Genomic DNA, 19838 nt, shown 5'->3' on the forward strand with positions numbered 1-19838 from the left:
GTTTGCTCGTCATGGGATGTCACATGACCAACACCGATTAGACATTGTGAGTGATTATGTGTTATTGCTACGCCCCAAAACATTCTGTTTTGGGTTTTTCTGCATCGATCCCCCTCAGCTGACTTAAAATGTTGTGGTAAAAATTTGCATCTACATAATAGCGTTTTTCTACACTTTTCTTAAAATTCGTCCAGATTGTTCTGCAACAGCACTGGTTGTTTTGCGAGGTACATCGCACATTTCTGCATATTCTGCTTTGGGGATACTAGGGGTGGGAATATTGACATTTTCGGTGAATTCACCCACATACAATGATGGTCACTTATGGGAAATTTCCCTTATGCTTTTCTTTCAACATTAAACAAAAGAATAATTGACTGGCATAATACGACTGATTGTTGACAGAGGTACGGTATCAGAAGCCGTAACCAGATGCTTGGTCAGCTGGGGCAAACCAATAACGTCTAGAGTAGAAGGCCTTCGCCCGCGATATTTTCGATGCTGTGACGTCATAACACTCCGGCCTAAACGAGAAAGATTTTTCTTCTCCGCGTTCTCCCCGAACCGACGCTACTTCTCCCAAGTAATCGCCATTTGTAACGAACGCACGTTGTCATTTAGAGATATTTTACTAGCAATATGCCTGACAAGTGCTGTGTTCCACATTGCAGAGGAAATTATGTGTCAGGTCCAAAAGTATCTGTATTTTCATTTCCAAAGTGTGAAGAACTGAAGAGGAAGTGGTTGAATGCCATCCAAAGAAAGGACTTCGTACCTAATAATCGCAGTAGTGTAAGTGCTCATTTCGTATATTTTATTCTTTGAGAAAAATTTCGTATATTTTATTCTTGAGAAAAAAAACAACGAAATGAAATGCAAAATATTAACTCTGATTCAGTAACGTATCAAGAATAGAGATGGGACAAATAGTGCTTCGGCGGAATAACCGAGTACCAAATATTCAGCTAATATTTTGGCCACAGATAAAATATTCCGTGGTCGAATATTAATATTCTTAAAATTCATCACAATTGTAAATGAAATTGATACTGACAATAAAATTTGACAATGATACATAGTACGTTAATACTACTCACAATGATTTTTGTTTAATTAATTATAATTTCATATCCAATCAAGGAAATTTAAATCATTTACTCCTAACTAGTAATGCACCATGTAATTTATGAACTAGTATGTAACTAGCTATGATAGTAATATATAATAATTATTTAACTGGTAATGTATTATATAATTTAGCAGCAGATTATTTGTCCCATCTTTTATGGCGAACAAGTAATGGTCAGAGTAATGGGAAGAGACTGAATTAATTTCATGTTATTACCAATAGCCATCAGTCTGATTATGCTTATTTTATGTCTAGGTATGTGAACTGCATTTTCTGGCCACGGATTTGATAACAGAATCATCGGGTTTTGATGAAAAAAGTGGCAAGACTAACAGCTCCGTTGAAAATTAAGAGAAGAAAGAAGAACGCTGTGCCATGCATCTTCGAAGGATATCCCTCAACTTCTACGGCACTACCTGTTGAACGAAGATTATCTCCAAACTCCAAAAAAACACAGAGAATGAACGCTTGAAAAAAGCCCTCGAGGAAAGTGTGACTGATGCAGCAACATATTCTCAACAGAGACAGATCAGCAGCATGGATGATCTACAGCAATGTGTTGAAACATTTGGTTTTGACAATTTTTACGAAGTGTCTAATCAAAGTGACAAATTTTGTGTTTATCATTTGGATATACAACCATACCCACAGATTTCGCATTCAGTGGTTGTAAGTAATCTTGATGTTTCTGTTTATCTAAAAAGTATTGCATCGAAAAAATTTCAAAATTTACCCTCCCATATAAGTTGATAAATTTCAATGACTTAATTGACATATTAGACACACTTAAAAGTATGAGTCCTATGTGTGAGGAAAATTCCTCTAAAATAGATTTCTTAAATGATGCTCTGTCTTCTTTGAAGACTGATGAAAATGAATTACTTATAAATTTTGTAGAGGAACAAATTAAAATTGCTCTTTGTGCTAAAAACAATTTGAAACACTAATGACATCATAGTATTTGCTACTCTGTTACATTCAATTTCGCCGCATGCGTACAAATTTATAAGATCTAGCAATAAAATGATACTGCCTCATCCATCAACTTTGAGGAAAATTAGTCAGCGATTACCGGTTTCACCAACCGAGGAGACGAGTCAAAATTTCTTAATGTACATAAAAGCCAGAGCAAAATATATTTCTGATGCAGATAAAAAAGTTATTCTTCTTGATGAAATTTACATAAAACGGAAGTAAGGTGCTTTGCATCAGTCCGGGGTTGTGAGCGGTTCTATCTACATAAAACCTTATTTTGATTATAAGGGAGGTTCTGTTGTTGGCATGGCCTTCAACACAGAAGAAGCTGCGAAGAGTGCTTTCGTGTTTATGGTTTCAAGCCTGATGTCCTCTTTTAAAGAAGTTGTGCATATTTCACCTGTGTTCAAGATAAATCATGAATTGTTACATAATATTATCCTAAAAGTTATTTTAGGTTTAGAAAATATTGGTTTCACAGCTATTGGTGTTGTCACTGATAACAATGCTATCAACAGAAAAGCAATGAGTTTGTTCACAAAGCCACATAAGAATTTATATGTGTATCCCCATCCTCAGTGTCCATCCAGACCACTATTTTTTGTTATAGTGTGCATTTGTTGAAAAATATCAGAAATAACTGGTTGAATCAAAGAAATGATGGCAAGTTCTATTTTTACCCGAACTTTGATGTTTCAGTTGACAATTTTTATACAGCATCTTTTGCGTCATTGAGACAACTGTATGACAGACTCTGCAAATGTTGTCTCATATGCATGAGGGCTAACATGGAAATCTCTCAGACCTTCTAATTTAGAGAGACAAAACGTCAAACTTGTGCTCAAAGTCTTCAATAAGTTTGTTTGCGAGGCTTTAAATATATTGGGTCCAGACAGAAATATCCCTCATTTTACTGATACTGCTGTATTTATCAGAGTAATCATAAAGTGGTGGGAGATAATGAATGTAAAAAGTGCTTTTAAAGGCAGAAATCAAAGGGACCCGTTTATGACCCCTATGCAAGGAGATCATGATGAAAAAGTTGATTTTCTAGAAGATTTCCTTGTGTGGTTGAATAGTTGGAAAGCAATGAATTGTCTAACGGGAGGGCTCTCAAAGGAAACTCACGAGGCTCTGGAACAGACAACAGCTATTTTGGAATTAACAAAATACTGTATAGAAGAATTGGGATTTGTATATATTTTGCCTGGAAAAATCCAAACGGATGATTTGGAGGCTAGGTTTGGCAAATACAGACAATTAGCCGGTGCTCAATACAATGTCACTCTCAGGCAGGTCTTTGAGTGCGAAAAGAAACTGAGAGTGCAAAGTTTGGCATCGGCTGACATTCCACTTATAGGTGGAACATTCCCACTGGAACATGAGGATGTTCCAGTTAAGTTGAGTGCATGCAAAGGTGAAAATGTTTGTATAGTAGATGATGACATAAAGGCAGCCACAAAATATTTGAAAGTGTTCATGTACATAGCAGGATATTGCTCCCATGCCGTAATGAAAAAAACTAAAATGCTTACAATGTAAGGACTACTTAACTGTTGAGAAAGAAATGTGTGTAAACGATGAAAATTTTATACTCGTAAAAAATTTGGATAAAGGGGGTTTGACGTGCCCAACTCCTGTAGTAGTTAATTATGTTCTATATAATTACATTGTTACTGAGAAACTGAAAAATGATGTTGAATTTATGTTGAGAGCAAAGCATAGAGAAGTTCTTGTAAGCACATCTTTTACCACCTTGGAAGAGTTTGAAATTTTAGGAAATGTATATGAATGTTGTAATGGTCACAGGGAAGCTGATATTGCTGAACAAATTTTATGGATTTCATCTAATATTTTACTTAAAAATCTGTGTATGAATAAAAATGATTTGGTGACAAAGAAAAAAGGGGAAATTAGGAATGAAAAATGTGCAAAGAGGAAACTTGAGTGTTTTAATCAGGTTCGGTGAATGTCTAAGTAATGGGCCACTTAAAACATTTAATTAGTTAGCTCCCAAACTTGAAATAATATTTACTCAATTACTTTTCAATATCAGTCAAACATTTATCCATCATTATCAGCTCAAAATTAATTCCCCCTTAAATTAATTTTTTATTTTTAAATCTCTTGAAATAAGTGTCTCATTACTGGTACATTTACACCTCTCTTTTTTTTAAAAAAAAAAAAAAGGTGTACATAAATGATGGTGGTTATGATTTTAGTTCTTCACAGAAAATTGGCATCAAGTTCTGAATATATATTTTGCTCACATGCTTTGATGAAAAAACTTAAATGCTCAGAGTAGAAAGAGTATCTAACTACTGAAAAAGAAATGTGTTTAAACGATGGAAGTTTATCTCTCATAATCATACGAAATTCGGTTAAAGGGGTTTGTCGTGTCCAACTCCTATAGTTGTTAGTTATGTTCTATATAATTACATTATGACTGAGAAACTGAAAAATGGTGTTGAATTCATGTTTAATGCAAATGTTCAATTAAAGATTGTTTTTCAATTCAGCTGGCAAGTTTTATTTCTTGTGTAATTCCATGTGTGTAGTGAAAAACATTGGATAGAATTCTTGCTCCCCCAGCCTATAAATATCATCAGGTTCATATTTTATTATAGATCACACTTTGCTTCATAACATGATTCTCAAAATTAATCGTATTGTTCTTGGTTTGTTTTTTTTCTGACTTATTTCTAAAGAATCTTCGAATAAAAATGAATTTTTAAGAGAAGTTACAAATAATAAAACAATTTTATGCAAAGAAACTGGTGACATTGGAAAAAAAAAACTATTTTTGAAATAGATTTTTGTTACTATACTTGAATCACATCTTAGCATAGAATGTTATGCATTTGTGTACGAATGAGAATCGTGCAATCATCTATATCTAATCCATAGTTTACATTAAAATTTTCTGGAAGGAGCAAAGCAAAGTATATTTGTTTATTCATTAGTTCTTTTTTCTTCCTTTCAATTAAATACACATTACATGAAAAGTTTGTATATATATTTTTTTAAATGACAGACAAAATATATGGTGAATATTGCATGTCTAAATGAAAAATAAAGGATATTTTATATATAGTTGAATTGGTCTCAAATTTCTTTTGGCATTCAATTGATATTTTTTTGGTTATAATAAACAGAAATGAAATTACGAAAAATTAATTCTCTTGGGGAAATTTTTCAAATATTGTTAAGTTTTCGTAAAAACTCTGGCTCTAATTGATACTTGAAAATTATGTTGAATTATAAGTATAAAGTCGTCCATTCGATTGCTTAATTCTTAGCTAATTCAACCTTTTTTTATGATGATAAAAAATATGTATAACGGCGTTACACACACAGTGTGTGGGTACTGCTGGAAAACGATCTTGCAGGGAAGACGATTCTAGGACTGAATTCGATGACGTCACGAATCTCGGGGCCAGGCCTTCTGCTCTAGACTGTATTGGGCAAACACGCACTAAGGAGACCCCCCCCCCCTTCATGTTGGGGTAGAAGTTAGAGTGAAATATTCGCCCCCTGTAGTCCGGCGCCGGGTCACCAGAACTCCCAAGTTCCTCTCTGGTTACAGCCCTACTCAGAATAGTTAAAAAAACATTCCTTCAAAGCACTGAACAAGCAATCAGCAATGTCGACAGCTTGCTGCGATGCCTGAGAGACTATGAGAAACACTGATATCCAGCATTTTTGTTCTCTTTTAGACAACTTTTAGAGAGTTGGACTCCATGTCCAACTATTTATTACTTACTTTACTCAGATATGGAAAACAAAACTTTTTCAAAAAGTGAAAAGTTACGTTTTTTTTCCTTAAAATCTTCAGAAGAGCAATATAACAATGCTCAGGATTCGGTGATGAAATGCGAATTAGTTATTTAATTTATAATATTGTTTTGAAAAATTTAATATTGTGGCAAATTTCTCTCAAGAATTATTATATAACAAACAAAATGCAATTGAAACCATTGAATTTTTGTGATATTTTCTGTGAAGTCTATGGGATGGGGTGGGGGGGGGGGGAATTTTCAAAGAAGTTTCAATTGTACAATTTTCACCCTCATACGGCGTTTTGACATGGCCTCATGAACGTTGTGTAAATGAGGTTCCATTTGTGGTAACGGATCTGTAGCATGGGAGAATCTGGTGGGGGCACAGAATGCAAAGGAACAATTTAATACTTCAAAATCTTTGAAGGAAGACCCTCATAAAAATCTTCATGTAGGTCTGGAGTTTTGGGAATATCAATTCCCAGGAAGTCATCTTTACTTGTCTGAAGGACTTGTGTGCAAGAATAGGAAGAAAAAAAGAAAAGAGCCAACAAGAATATTGTTTGTCTTCTACTGGTCGAATATCCAATATTTTCTCTGAATTATTTTAGAGTACCCGTTCTTAACAGAAATAAAAATTACTTCAGGTGAAACAGTAACAAGAAAATTTTTCAAGCTACTAGGGTTCCGGGATTTTGGGGTTCCGCCCCTTTTGATTCCACGGAACACCGATTGGGAAACCCTGCTGTAGGGGACTTATCAATAGGTAGAATGTTAATTCAGGTGCCCAATAACCATCGAAAGGTTTTTCCCGTTTTTGGCGCTCCGAATAAGATGCTATTAAAAATATTTCATATCTTCATAAAAGGTCGTTGGTTACGTAAGCATCATCCAAACCCCCCCCCCCATCAAAAGTAAGCAAATCGGAAACCCCCCCTCCCCCATCCATGCTGACGTGATACTTGAATGACCCCCAACGACGGCAGAAAACAGCAGACTATGTATAAACTGTTACATGAATAATCTAGCGACGAACTGCAACATAATAAGGAGGATTAAGTATGTCTAAGTAGACAATGGCAAAAAACAGGTTGCGGCAATACGGAATGGCAGAACCACAGCAACAACCCCTGGAAACATATTAAAGTTCACATACATCACACAGCTCAGAAATCAAAAGGTGTACACACTGCCAGAGATATCACCACCATGCCAGAAACTACAAATATCCATATCCAAGATGTGCAAAATGTGGAAATATTCATAATACAGATGTATACACAACGAAAACATGCAGATGCATTAACTGCATGGAAAGCAACATGAACAGTTTCATGAGAATAGCAGTAAACCACAGTGCAACCAGTAATCAATGTCCAACATTTCAAAAGCACACCAGAATGGCAGCTCAATCATCCACAAATCATTTCAGAACATTTAATAGCAGATAATGATCTCCATAAACCCTAAAAAATGGGCGCTGGAAAAAGTACAGATGAGCTGAAAATACTGCAAATAAACATTGACAAATGTATAGACGCAACATCACTTTTAGTGAAACTAACAGAAAAGCTCCATATTGATATCATTCTAATACAAGAATCATGGATTAGGAAAGAAAAACTACATGGTTTCCCTCAGATTGGCACTTATGGCATTCACATAACCAAAAAGCAGCTATTATAATACTAAGCAAGAAAATAGAAGGAGCAATCTTTCATATCAAGGAACATACAATAGCTGTGAAGTTGCAATTAAATAATGAACAATTATTATTCATCAGTGGATATTCATCACCTTACGACAACATAGATCTTACGCTACAGGAGCTCACAGCAATCATCCGGAATGCCAGAAAAACAACTATCATAGCAGCAGACTTAAACTGAAGAAACCAACTATGGGGGTATCCAGATACAAACCACAGAGGAATTCGCATAATGAACTTCATTCAGAGCAACAGATTGTATCTACTACACAACAGCAAAGAACCAACATATACTCACTGGAACTCAAAAGGATGTCCGGATATGACTGACTAATTCCAATGAAATAAAACGCTCTCTAACAAGGTAAATCGGCACGGAAGTAACATTAATTTGGCACAAATATATTCATATTCAATTGAGCAATCTTTACATACCCAAGATGGAACAAAGCAAATATAGTTCATCCCATGAGAATAATAAATAATTTTATGATGAAGGCTAAACCCTCTAATTGGATCTATAATACAAATCACCACATCATGCGTAAATTATCAAGAAATAAATGAAGCAACAACTGAATTATTCAGAACATTTACTGAAGTGGCAGCAACGACACTCCGAGTGGATAGAATGTCACAACGAACGTGTGCACCATGGTGGAACAAAGATCTGGAAATCCATAGGAAACTGCTAAGAGCTAAAGAGCGACGTTGGAAAAAGTCGCCGGAAGCACAGAAACAGCAAGCGATGGAATCATTTCGGCAAGAGAAAGTGAGATATACTAAAGCCATTAGAAAAACAAAGCTCAATTCGTGGAAACAGTTTTGTGGGGAGATGGCAGATCCATTTAACAAACCATACAAGGCTGTACTAAATAAACACAAGCCCACACCTCAGATAGTAACGGGAGCATCCGAAGGTTGTCATTTTAAAGACATTGCCCAACAACAACTACATGAGCTTTATCCCGATATGAAAGAAGAGATAATACGAGAGGAAATACAGCTTACAACAAGAGCTCAAGAAGAAACAGAAATAACGAGGAGAGATACATCAATCAATAAATTGAACAAGTTACTGAAAAGCATCTGGACTGGACATCAATTATAAACTCTTGAAAGCTATCAACAAACAGTTTCTAAATCTTCTATTCCATCTATTCAATCAGTGCGACAAATATCATTGCTTTCCGGAGCATTTCAAAATGGAAAATCCGTCTATTTCTAAAAAAGGACCAAAATCCAGCAAACCTATCATATCGACCAATATCCCTATTATCAACAACAGGCAAAGTATTTGAAAGAATATTGGTTCAAAGACTGACATATGATATTGAAAAATTATCCTGGCTGCATGAAAGTCAGTATGGATTTCGAAAAGGTAAATCGGCCGAGCATGCTATGTACATTCTGAAAGAGGAAATAGAAGGAAAGAAAGCAAAAATGTGGCCATTATTTCAATAGACATAAAGAGTGCCTTTGACAATCTTCGATATGCCTCTATTATATATACAGATAAGCTTCGCCACCTTCCGATATCTGAGCAACTTCTGAAAACAGTCGAAGATATACGCCATAATAGAGAAGTAAAAATGATTACAGCTGGAGAAGAGGTAAAGAAACATCAATACAAAGGCTGTCCCCAAGGCTGATGTTCTGGACCACTCTTATGGAACCTTGTGGTTGACGAAATCCTGAAAGAGCCATGGCCTTCAAATGTGAAAGTACAGGCATATGCAGACGATATTCTCCTGATAGTCTCATACCACACAGTGAAAGACACTGCAAAAATAACGATGGACGCCTTAGAAAAATTTACGACATGGTTGAGAAAACATTACTTGACAGTCGCAGCAGATAAAACAAAGTTTCTATGGATATCTTCAAAAACCTCCCACCATCAGAATGCTTGGAAAATATAAAAAAAACAGATGTATTAAAATACCTCGGCGTGTACATAGATTCTAGACTAACTTGGAGTCCACACATAGAAAAACAAACCGAAAAAATTAATAAGCTTCTTCTCCAGCTCCAAAACATCGGCGGAGCGAAATGGGGAATCAAATATCAACACCGACGAGTTCTCTATTGGACAATAGCAACACGAATAATGGCTTACACAACAACTATTTGGTACGCAGGCGCCACCAACTCCATGCAACAGAAATTAGACTCAGCCCAACGTAATTTATTATATATCACAGGAGCGTACCACACAACACCAAATAGTGCACTATATGTCATTACAAGTTGCCTGCCTTGGAGTCTATGGATGAATTATGAAGTATAAATGGGTCTATTGTTACGTTTACACCGACCAGCAAAGATTGGTGCATTAAACTTTGCTCCAGAAGAGTATCAGCGACAGGAAAAACAAAAAACTATTCACCCATCGGAAGACCTGCATCAACACCAAGTATCTATCAGGAATAACCAGAACAAAGAAATAGGAGGCCAAAGAACTCGTATATACACGGATGGCTCGAAAACTATCTCCGGAACAGCATCAGCATATGTAGTAGAGAAAGATCATAAGATCGAGTGCTGGAGTAGCAAGCTAGAAATGACAATATCTTTCAAGCTGAATTGCTAGCGTTATATATGGCAACCATAAAAGCTCAAGAATTCCAACAAGCAACTATAATCTATAGCGATAGCCTTTTAAGTATATATGCAATACAGAACCCGATGACCATCCATGCCATGGCTAGGGATATTCTGCAGATCCTCCACAAGAACCCACAAATTATCACATCTTGGATCAAAGCGCACGTGGGTGAGTGGGGGAAAGAAGCAGCAGACACAATAGCCAAAGCAGCGACAATCAATGGCACATAATTAAAATATTATTGCCATCATCTACAGCAAAACAAAAGGCAAGAAAAGAAATACTCAATCTATGGCAAATTCGATGAAATGATGTCAAAACTGGAAGAAGTGTCCACAAAATAGTACCAAAAGTTTCATACAACGTAAAAAATTGGAGCAGAGAACTTTTATTTTCTACAACCAATCACGGATCTTTTCCCACCTCCACCGCTTAAAAAAACGAGGAACAGATCATTGCCTTTGTGGTGAAATCGGCACTCCCATCCATTACTTGACATGTAAATTAACTGCACATCTAAACATCTAAAGCACATGGCTGTGCCCGCTACTAAAAATGACACACTCTGGGTCAGAGATATTTTTCAAAAAAAAAAGTAGAATAAATAAAGTCAAGAAAATAATTAGATGGATATAAGGCAATGAAGACAAAGTGATCCCACAGACGCCATATCAGCCAATAGCACACGTATAAACTGCACCACCTTGCCGTTCACAAAGAAAAAAGAAACTCATCAACTATAAAGAAGACTGACTGATAGCATGGGAGCGTGGTAGCCTGGTCGCTAAGATACTAGTCTAAAGTACCGAAGGATGTTTAGAGGTGTCACGAGTTCGATACCTTGTTCGTCCTTGTCAGAAAACTTTCCTGACACAGGGGTACAACAACAAACAGCAACTTGACCGCAGCAAAAAATTGCTACCGCAGGGAGTCTCCCATCGAGGGGTTAGCGTACCAACCTCTCGACGAGTGTAAAAAACAAGCCTGCCGTTCGGAATCCGCAATAAATTTTAGGTCTTGGTCTAATTAGCCCTCGTGAGCAGAAAATGATCATGGTGCGACAAAAATGACTGATAGCACAAGAGCAGTATAATGCCATGGATATAGAACGATTTAAATTGAGGATGAAATCGATTATGAATTTTATCTGATTTATATTGATTTCAATATATGCGATTTAGGATTTTATATTCAAATTAAGATTTAATATTGAATATAGGATTATATGCTTGATTTCCAATTGTATACGTAGATTGTGATCTCGCAACTGGTTTTATACTTAAATTATGATTTTATATTTAGATTATGATTGTAATGAATATTTTGTAATGTATGCTTTTTTATGAATAAATTGCCAGAGGTATCCAGTTCATGAGGATAATAAGCCGATATTGCCATATGGCAATGTGGCCTGGGTATCTTTCGGTTTGACGATAATTGAAATAATTTGGTTTTAATATGTGCTTTATTGGGAAAATTAAGTATTGCACATCTCAGTGAGGCATTTTTAATTATGTTAAAAGATATTGTTTTTAAAACATATCTATTATTTCACAACCAACAAGGTAGAATAACACTCATTAATTATGTGCACTTCAACTAAACAGTAATTAATGCACATTTTTTCAGTTTCTTCCATTGTTCCGGAAGAACCCCAACCCTGAGTTCAACACAAAGAATCTCTTCAAAAAAATTTAGTCTGGCCACCGCCCCAGAAAGGCACCCTGTTGCTCTGATGGCAATACTACAGAAGGTTGCCAACAGTACAAAAGAAACTAGAACCTTTGTACAATCAATCAAATATATGATTTAAACAAATCAAAAACTTTGTTATAATACAGGTAGTTTATTTTTTTGCAATTATATATTTTTCCAACTAAACCTTAGAAAATCATATTCAGTTGAAAAATAACGAAGTTGGTAACACTAACTGCACATAAATTCTGGAATGGTTTACAGATTCAAATAGTTAGATACAGCATACACTGTGTATGTCATCCACTTAAACGTGGGTGTGCAATAGTTTCTGTTTGCAACTTATTTTTCTCCCAGAAATATATCTAGGGGATGTATAAGAACTAAATTATTCTTCCGAGAACCAAATTATAGAATGAAAAATGCTGATGAAATAAATTTAAACATGCTTGTATTGATTACAGAGTTTTTTTAGAATGCATTAATCTATATTCTTAGCTTTGCAAATTATTTCATATATGAATAATACACACCCATGCTGTATCATAAATTGATATCATGTGAATGAGAATTCTGATTACAAAAAGAAAAATTACCATTTGTAGAATCTGATCTTTGCGGATGGCTGTTTACAGGACTTGGTGCACCATGGGTTGCCCATCGAGTATGTGCAATGCCAACATGTGTCGGGAAAATATGATCTAGATCTAAATCTTCTTTGCCTAAAACAAATATTTGAGATAAATTTTTATTCTATTTAAAAATTTTTTTTTATCCAAATTTGATAATAAAAACTTCGGTTTTTCTCTAATAGTCATATTTAATCATGTCAGCAGTTTCATACTTTTTTTAGTCATATCTTTACCAATATAGTATGGTTCATACATATTAATTCAACTTTCATATAGTTAACTTGCCAATGATAGCAGAATCATCAAGAGTAACCATTTTTCTTCTATCAAATGAGTCTGAACACACATTCAAACCTTGTATCAATGTGAACATGGTTTTTTGAAAAATTATGTGCTTAGTGCAGGGTTATGGACAGTACGTTAAATACCATGATTTTTACCATACCATCTAAAACTGTCCTAAACCTCTTTATAACTATAAGTGAAAACTTTACAATTTCATGAACTTCTTTAAATCAAAAATATGATAAACTTTAAATAAATTAGATTACTAATGACAATAAATACAAAATTTTGAAATTCAAAACTGTATATCTAAAGGGTTATGTGACTGATATCAGGTATAAACTGTCTTAACAGGTTAAATATGATTTATTGAAAGAAAAAAAAATGAAATGAAAATGGTACATTGCAATAGATATGACAACAGAATGAGAAAGTTATGTAATAATTGCACACTAATAATAAAACTTAGCTGCCCTATCTGTGCCAACATGATTTTTAAGTTTAGTTTGTACCAGTATAAAATTTGAAAATATCCTTCTAATTGATGCGTAACTAACAGGGCATAATATGTTGAAGACAATCTTTTGATAAACCATCATCCAGTGTTTTTCTGACTGCTGTCCACTGTGATAGGATTGTAGGTATAGCTTGTATTTATTCAGTGAGATATCAGCTTGCAGCCACAGAAGAGCAATAATTGAAATTTAACAGTGCTCAAAGAAAGAAAACTGACACGTTAAACTAGTTTTATTTCTGCAGATCAATTGAACTAAAATATTACATGTAGAACTTCAAAACTGGTCAGATGATCTAGTATTTAATCAAATGATCTATATAGTATTAGTATAAGATTTAAGTTATGGTTATAAGATTAATACAGATTTTAAAAAAAAAAACTTAGATTTTTTTTCCTTATAGTAAATATATGTCTCTTCCCCCCCACCCCTCCACATTATTTTACTATCTCACTGTTCTACTGTATCTGCATGCTGGAAGTGGAAAAATTCTCACAGCGCCCAAAAACTTTCACTCTTTACCTATTCAGAAAAAATCATGGGGCCAGTTGTCTCATTTACCCAGTCCCCTATATATAGGGGCAAATCTCTCAAAATCTCTACACTCTCATCAGCTAGGATTGCATGTACAACATTAGTAATGTGCACATTAACGGCTTCCATATCATTAAAGTTCAAAAGTTTGTATGTGTGTGTTGCATTTCCTTTCCCTACTCCTTCCCCCCCCCCCCTCCAAATTTTATCATATGTTTTGCAAATATATTTCTTTATTTGTAATTTTTTAAACCGTTTGATTCTTTGTATTATAGTTTAATTGATTGATGATTGATTCTATCAACTAATTTGTTGATTGTATTAACTTGATTCTTTAGATATTGAAAAATAAATAACATTATGTTAATTTAAACTTACAGAAAAGTTGCTGTTTCAGCAAAGATCTTATTTTCACTTTAATGAGTGCCTAGTAGATGATGTGCAGATTATCTAGGTAATTTGAGAAATTAAAATTTTCGGCCTGTTAACGGATCACCCAAGTTAATCTGCACAATACGTAGATAATCTGTAGAATAACTGATTTCTGCACTTTAGCAATAACATATACACATATATATATATTTTATTATATTACCTTTTTACTGTATTTTCAAAAGCCACCCCCCCCCCCAAATGACGGGCCTGATTTTCCTTGAAATGCCTTTCACAGAATTCCTCCTCAGGAGTTAGTTCAGGAACCTTTACATAAGGAATTGATTTGATCTCCCAAAACCATTTCAGTTCATCATTCATGTCGAGATTTGTGACTGTCAGTCCAAAAACCAAAGAAACATTGATTTTGCCAGTAACTAGCCATCCTAATCTTGAATTCTGGGCAATGGGCTCCTTGTTTACATTCATTATTTGACCAGGAAGAACTATCGAGAAGTGATCAGCCCCTACGATTACATCAATATCACTGAGTAGAAAAAGTTGGATCCGCCAACTTTAGACCATCAAGCATATCACGATCTTTGAACTTGATCACCTAAGATGGTTCACATTTCAGCTAATGATTGGGATCCACGTATCATAGTTAGCAGAGGTATCACTGTACAATGATACTCAGGGGACTGGAGAAACATTGTTATAAATAGAGTATATCAACACTATTGGAAGTGAACCAGGACTAGAGAATAATCTTTGTATATAAAAGAGTGTGTGTGTGTGTCTATATAAATCTACAATTTTAGACAGATTGTTGCAAAATGTTACATATATACCAAACATGGCCTGACTTGAACAATAGGCTACATTAAAAGCTAGTCAAATGCCTGAAATAGATAAAAATCTGTCAAACAACAATGGTGTTAGAATGCTTTAGAATGATTTTTCAACTTAGAACGATTCCAACAATGACTTTTAGAATGTTTACTTTGGTTACCGTGGTTCCCTAGCAATGCATTTCAGACATGCATATGCTTTTACAATGGTTTGTCACTTCTTTAATGCTGCCAGTATTATGTATAATAGTTTATTCCTTCATAATAGCTTGTCATTTTTTCAATCTTCCTAGCAATTGAACAAAACCTGGGCAGAGCCGGGTATTATAGCTAGTATCATTATATAGATGATTATCGTAGCAGAAGGTATCATTATACAAGGCTTTTAAGATAGTGTGATATTTGCCTCCTTCAATGAAAGGTTTGAGGGACATTACGTTGGCTACCTTGGATAAAGTTTGCGACTTTCTTTGACGCTTATCAAGGGAAACAAATCTGGTCTGAAATTTAGAAACAGATTTCTTCGTGATGGGTGCTGGATATTGTGAAAGTTTTTTTTAAGTGCAAAAAGGTATCGATCTCACTGTTTTTCAGTCAAAAAATACTTCAATTATATGACCTGTAGCATGTTTCTTCTTTCAATGAAACATTTTTTCTCCCCCTAGCAAAAATTCGCCAATAGCGGAAAATTAGAGGTCATACCCAAGGAAAACGAAAAAATTATTTTAGTTTTTTTTCAAATATACTCTTGGTTTCAGAACAGGTTTGAAACAGTTAGCTCCTTTCCTCCTAATGGATATGGGGAAGATATACATGAGTAAATATTTGTCATTACAGTAGTTCTCCACCTTGAAATCTGACTTTGTACCATTTTTACTTGTTTTATTGTTATTACCTGTGTAGTTTGCATTTTTATTCTTCCTATACTATAACAGTATCAGTTTTAATAGAAAGTTTTTGCAAGAAATGAAATTATTCATTAGTGATGAACGTGTAGATTTCCAAAGTAATTTATAAAAAACTGAATATACACGATTATATATTTACATAATTTAAATTGGTTTTACTATACTGTGTCGCATATATGTAAACTATATATACATTAGCCTTCTACAGTTAAGATATATATATGCTATTATATCATACAAAAAAATATTATATACATGTCACAGTGAAAGTGATAAGCCGGTAATTATTTGTAATTGCCAGTTATCATTGATAATTGGCTGCAAATAATTAAACATAAGTTTTTACATTCTATCACTACGTGTAAATCAGATGCGGAATGAAACATATGGCAAATAAAAATTAAAAATTGATTCTCAAGCATTATTTTACCATAAAAAACTACAGCATTAGGAATAACATAATGGGCAGATAATATATGGTAGCAAATAAATTGCTAGCGAATTATATAATGCCGAATTATCATAAGCGTGGACTTTTATCCTGGCTATGAGCCTGAGCCCACTCAATATTTGCCACTATCTCAATAATACCTATAAAAATATTGGGTTTGGCCACCACCCCACAATATTTCCAATAACTTTACACGTTTGCATATTGTACATGACATCATTTCTAATTTGATAACGCACTCTAGTCAGTTTTAAATCCTCTTTCTGCAAGATTTTTCTTATGTATGATCCCTCAAGCAGACAAGTATATATAAAAAAAGGGAAAGATTGAGTGAAAAATGTGTTTTTATCTACTTACACAAAAAATTCTCAAGGTTACATTCTTATCTCAAATTGGCACAAATAGTAGGGAAGCAAAAAAAAAGTTTGTGTTGCTTCCATAGAACTTCCGATGTAATATTATGTCAGTAACAATGGATGAGTTGAAGCTGCAAAATCTATGGGCCATTATAAATTTTCAAAAAGTGCATGAATTGATGCAGCTAAATATTTAAAGATACAGAAATGTGCATTTTTATTTTCATACTTGATAAAATATGAAAAATTAAAATCAATGTTATTGAATAGATATCCAAATAAAAATTAGGTCTAGCAGTTCAATTAGAGAAAAGAAACAGAAAATTAAATACCAAGTAAATTGAAGATTTTGAAAACAAGAAATTCAATTTGATTTTTAAAATCATTGATGTGGCTGAAAACTTCAAATTTAAGTAGAAAAATTGGCACTTTAAGCATTGATTTCTCTGGCAATCATCCCATGCTTGTCCCTCAATGTGATGCCGATTAAGCAGCACGCTATTAATGCATGGTATAAAGAAAGGCAGGTAGTACCTCTGGTGTATAGGTATTATACTTACCCAGTATGCAAGAGGATCCAGGTTCGATTCCCTGAGGGGACTGCTAATTTTCCCCCCAAAGGTTCAGGATAACACAACCAGAACATGCACTCTTTTTTCAATAAAGTTGTTTTGCTAAAGACACATATGCTATATTAGGTGGGATCTATAGGCTGACAAATGAGTAGAAATGAATCCAACTTTCAAACAAAAGCTCAGAGTTTTTGTTTTGGAGGGCCTGCCTAGAAAAACCCACAAATTTTTTCCTGAAATAAATGAGCTCATAACAAGATCAGCAAGATTCCTGATATACACTGAAAATCAGTAGTGTGTGTGTGTGTAAAATAAATTTTACACACACACACACACACACACACAAATATATATACATATACACACACACATATACATATAATCTCTCACTATTTCTTTAAACTAAATTTTCACGAAGAATACACATCTCTTATATTATATTCTCTTCTCTTATATTTCTTATGTTTAGAAGGAAAAAGTTTACTTACTCCACACTTCATTTTCCAGCATCTGTACTTTACCACTTCTACGTATGATCTCGATCTCATCTCCACACTTGTCACTATCAACAGCGACTCCTGTTCAAAAGAAGTTTGCCCAGAAATATGAAGGATAAAATTGATGTGTATAATAAACATAATATGTAGACAAGCCTTAAAGTTAGTTGCAATTGGCTTTGTGGTAATAGGATTTTAATTAAGCTTCATGGCAACATTAGTAAAACCTTAATTTACAAGACTTATTGGTACATATAGTTATAACATTGTCAAGTCACAATGGCAAATCATTCCCCATGACAAAGTCATGCAGTGACACACACACAAAGGTGAGACTTAATTGAGAGAACACAGGTCATGTGACCTGTTCAAAATTATAAATTTAGAATTGTTACGAATCATTTCTTCCCAAGTCTTTGAAATGAGTAAAGACAGGGCGATTTTACAATACAGGACATCAAATTTATTCACAGAACAACAATTTACACTATTCGTAAATAGTAATTCAAATACACACACGCACAGTAAAAATCATGTTGAAACAGCCCCCATAAGTTCAGTTTTACTGTGTCTCAATCCTTTTCCATTTCACCAATCTTCATAAAGAGGGAAAGATTCACAAACAATCAAGATAACTCTTGTTATTCATGTGTACCATCTAAAAGCTTCCCTTCATCATTCTATGATAGTAAGAATCTGGTACTATCATGGACAACAATTTTCTAGGCCAGCAAGTCCTAATCTTTTTGATTTGAGACACAAAAAAGTGAAAAAAAGATTCAGAATGATTCAGTTCAAACTATCTGCAATTATATCAGATTCCAGATGAAGCAGAGTAATTTGTATCTTCTCTATTCTTAGAAGCTTACACATTTCACTAATAAGGTTCATCCTTGTCAGAAAACTTTCCTGACACAGGGGTACAACAAAAAACGGTGACTTGACTGCAGCAAAAAATTTCTACCGTAGGGAGTCCCCCATCGAGGGGTTAGCGCGCCAACCTTTCAATGAGTATAAAAAACAAGCATGCCATTCGGAATCGGCAATAAATTGTATGTCCCAGTCTAATTAGCCCTCGTGTGAAGAAAATGACCATGGTGCGACAAAAATGATCGAATTTTACTAAAAAATTCGAGTTTCTTTTTTTGGTCAGCATGACAACTCAATCTAGAACAAGATAAACAATTCAATTTGCACCAATACTTCAGACAGAGATACTGCTTTGCGATCAGGAACATTAGAAACTTCTGGCAATTTGGTGAAATAGTCTATTGTGGATTGTTGGTAATGGTTCCTAGGATGTCTAAGGGATTTGTGAATAGTACAGCAACATTGTAGCATTGAAGACAGGCATGGGTGGGTTTCGAAAGTTTTTTTTAATGGCATAGTCTCAAAATTTTTAACCAAGTCAACACTTTTCTTGCGAAAATATACTAATTTTATCTCCTTCACTGCTAAGTGAAAACTTTGGAGGGCAGGTGAATCTGAAGTATTTGACCAGTGGGTGCTTACACAGGCATACACCAAGGGGCAACCCTCCATCTTGAAGGATATCAAAAATTTAAAACATTTGTAAAATAAATATTTAAAAAAATATACCGGTATATATTTTTGTATAAATTCTGTATACCATGGGTGGCTCGAGCCTCGAGGCAAAATTCTCTCATGCGAGACATTGGTTATGCACCACTGTGGCGTATAAGCCGCATCAATGAAGTGATCCCGAAAATTTGCAACTGTTCCTAGCTAGATAAAATGCATAATGTTTTCAATGGTTACTTGAATGTAATGATGATAGGGTAAAGTAATTAACCAGTCAGGTGACCAATTAATTTCTCTTTTTTAAAAGTTTGAAAGCTAATAAAATGAATTTTACTGATTAAAATTTTTTATTACACTGACTTCATTTTTTTAAATCACCAACCAAAAAAATATGATAATTGAAATAATTACTAATTAGTTTTTAAAAAT

At 34.4% G+C, this 19838-nt stretch overlaps 1 protein-coding gene across 4 annotated transcripts in view; it reads right to left on the bottom strand.

The window, feature by feature from the left end:
- LOC149086558 (glutamine--fructose-6-phosphate aminotransferase [isomerizing] 2-like) overlaps positions 1-19838 on the bottom strand; it is a 222453-nt gene that overhangs the window by 149639 nt on the left and 52976 nt on the right. For all 4 annotated transcript variants that reach the window (XM_089256034.1, XM_089256032.1, XM_089256033.1 and 1 more), the window contains exons 3-4: positions 17859-17948; positions 12491-12616 (exon numbers count right to left, since the gene is read on the bottom strand). In XM_089256034.1, coding sequence (XP_089112160.1) covers positions 12491-12616; positions 17859-17948 — 216 coding nt within the window. The remainder of the gene's footprint in view (positions 1-12490; positions 12617-17858; positions 17949-19838) is intronic.

This window comes from Pholcus phalangioides, unplaced genomic scaffold (assembly GCF_987345545.1).
Source record: "Pholcus phalangioides strain wild (caught in Gottingen) unplaced genomic scaffold, Ppha-v1.0 ptg000004l_1, whole genome shotgun sequence".
Lineage (NCBI taxonomy): Eukaryota > Metazoa > Arthropoda > Arachnida > Araneae > Pholcidae > Pholcus > Pholcus phalangioides.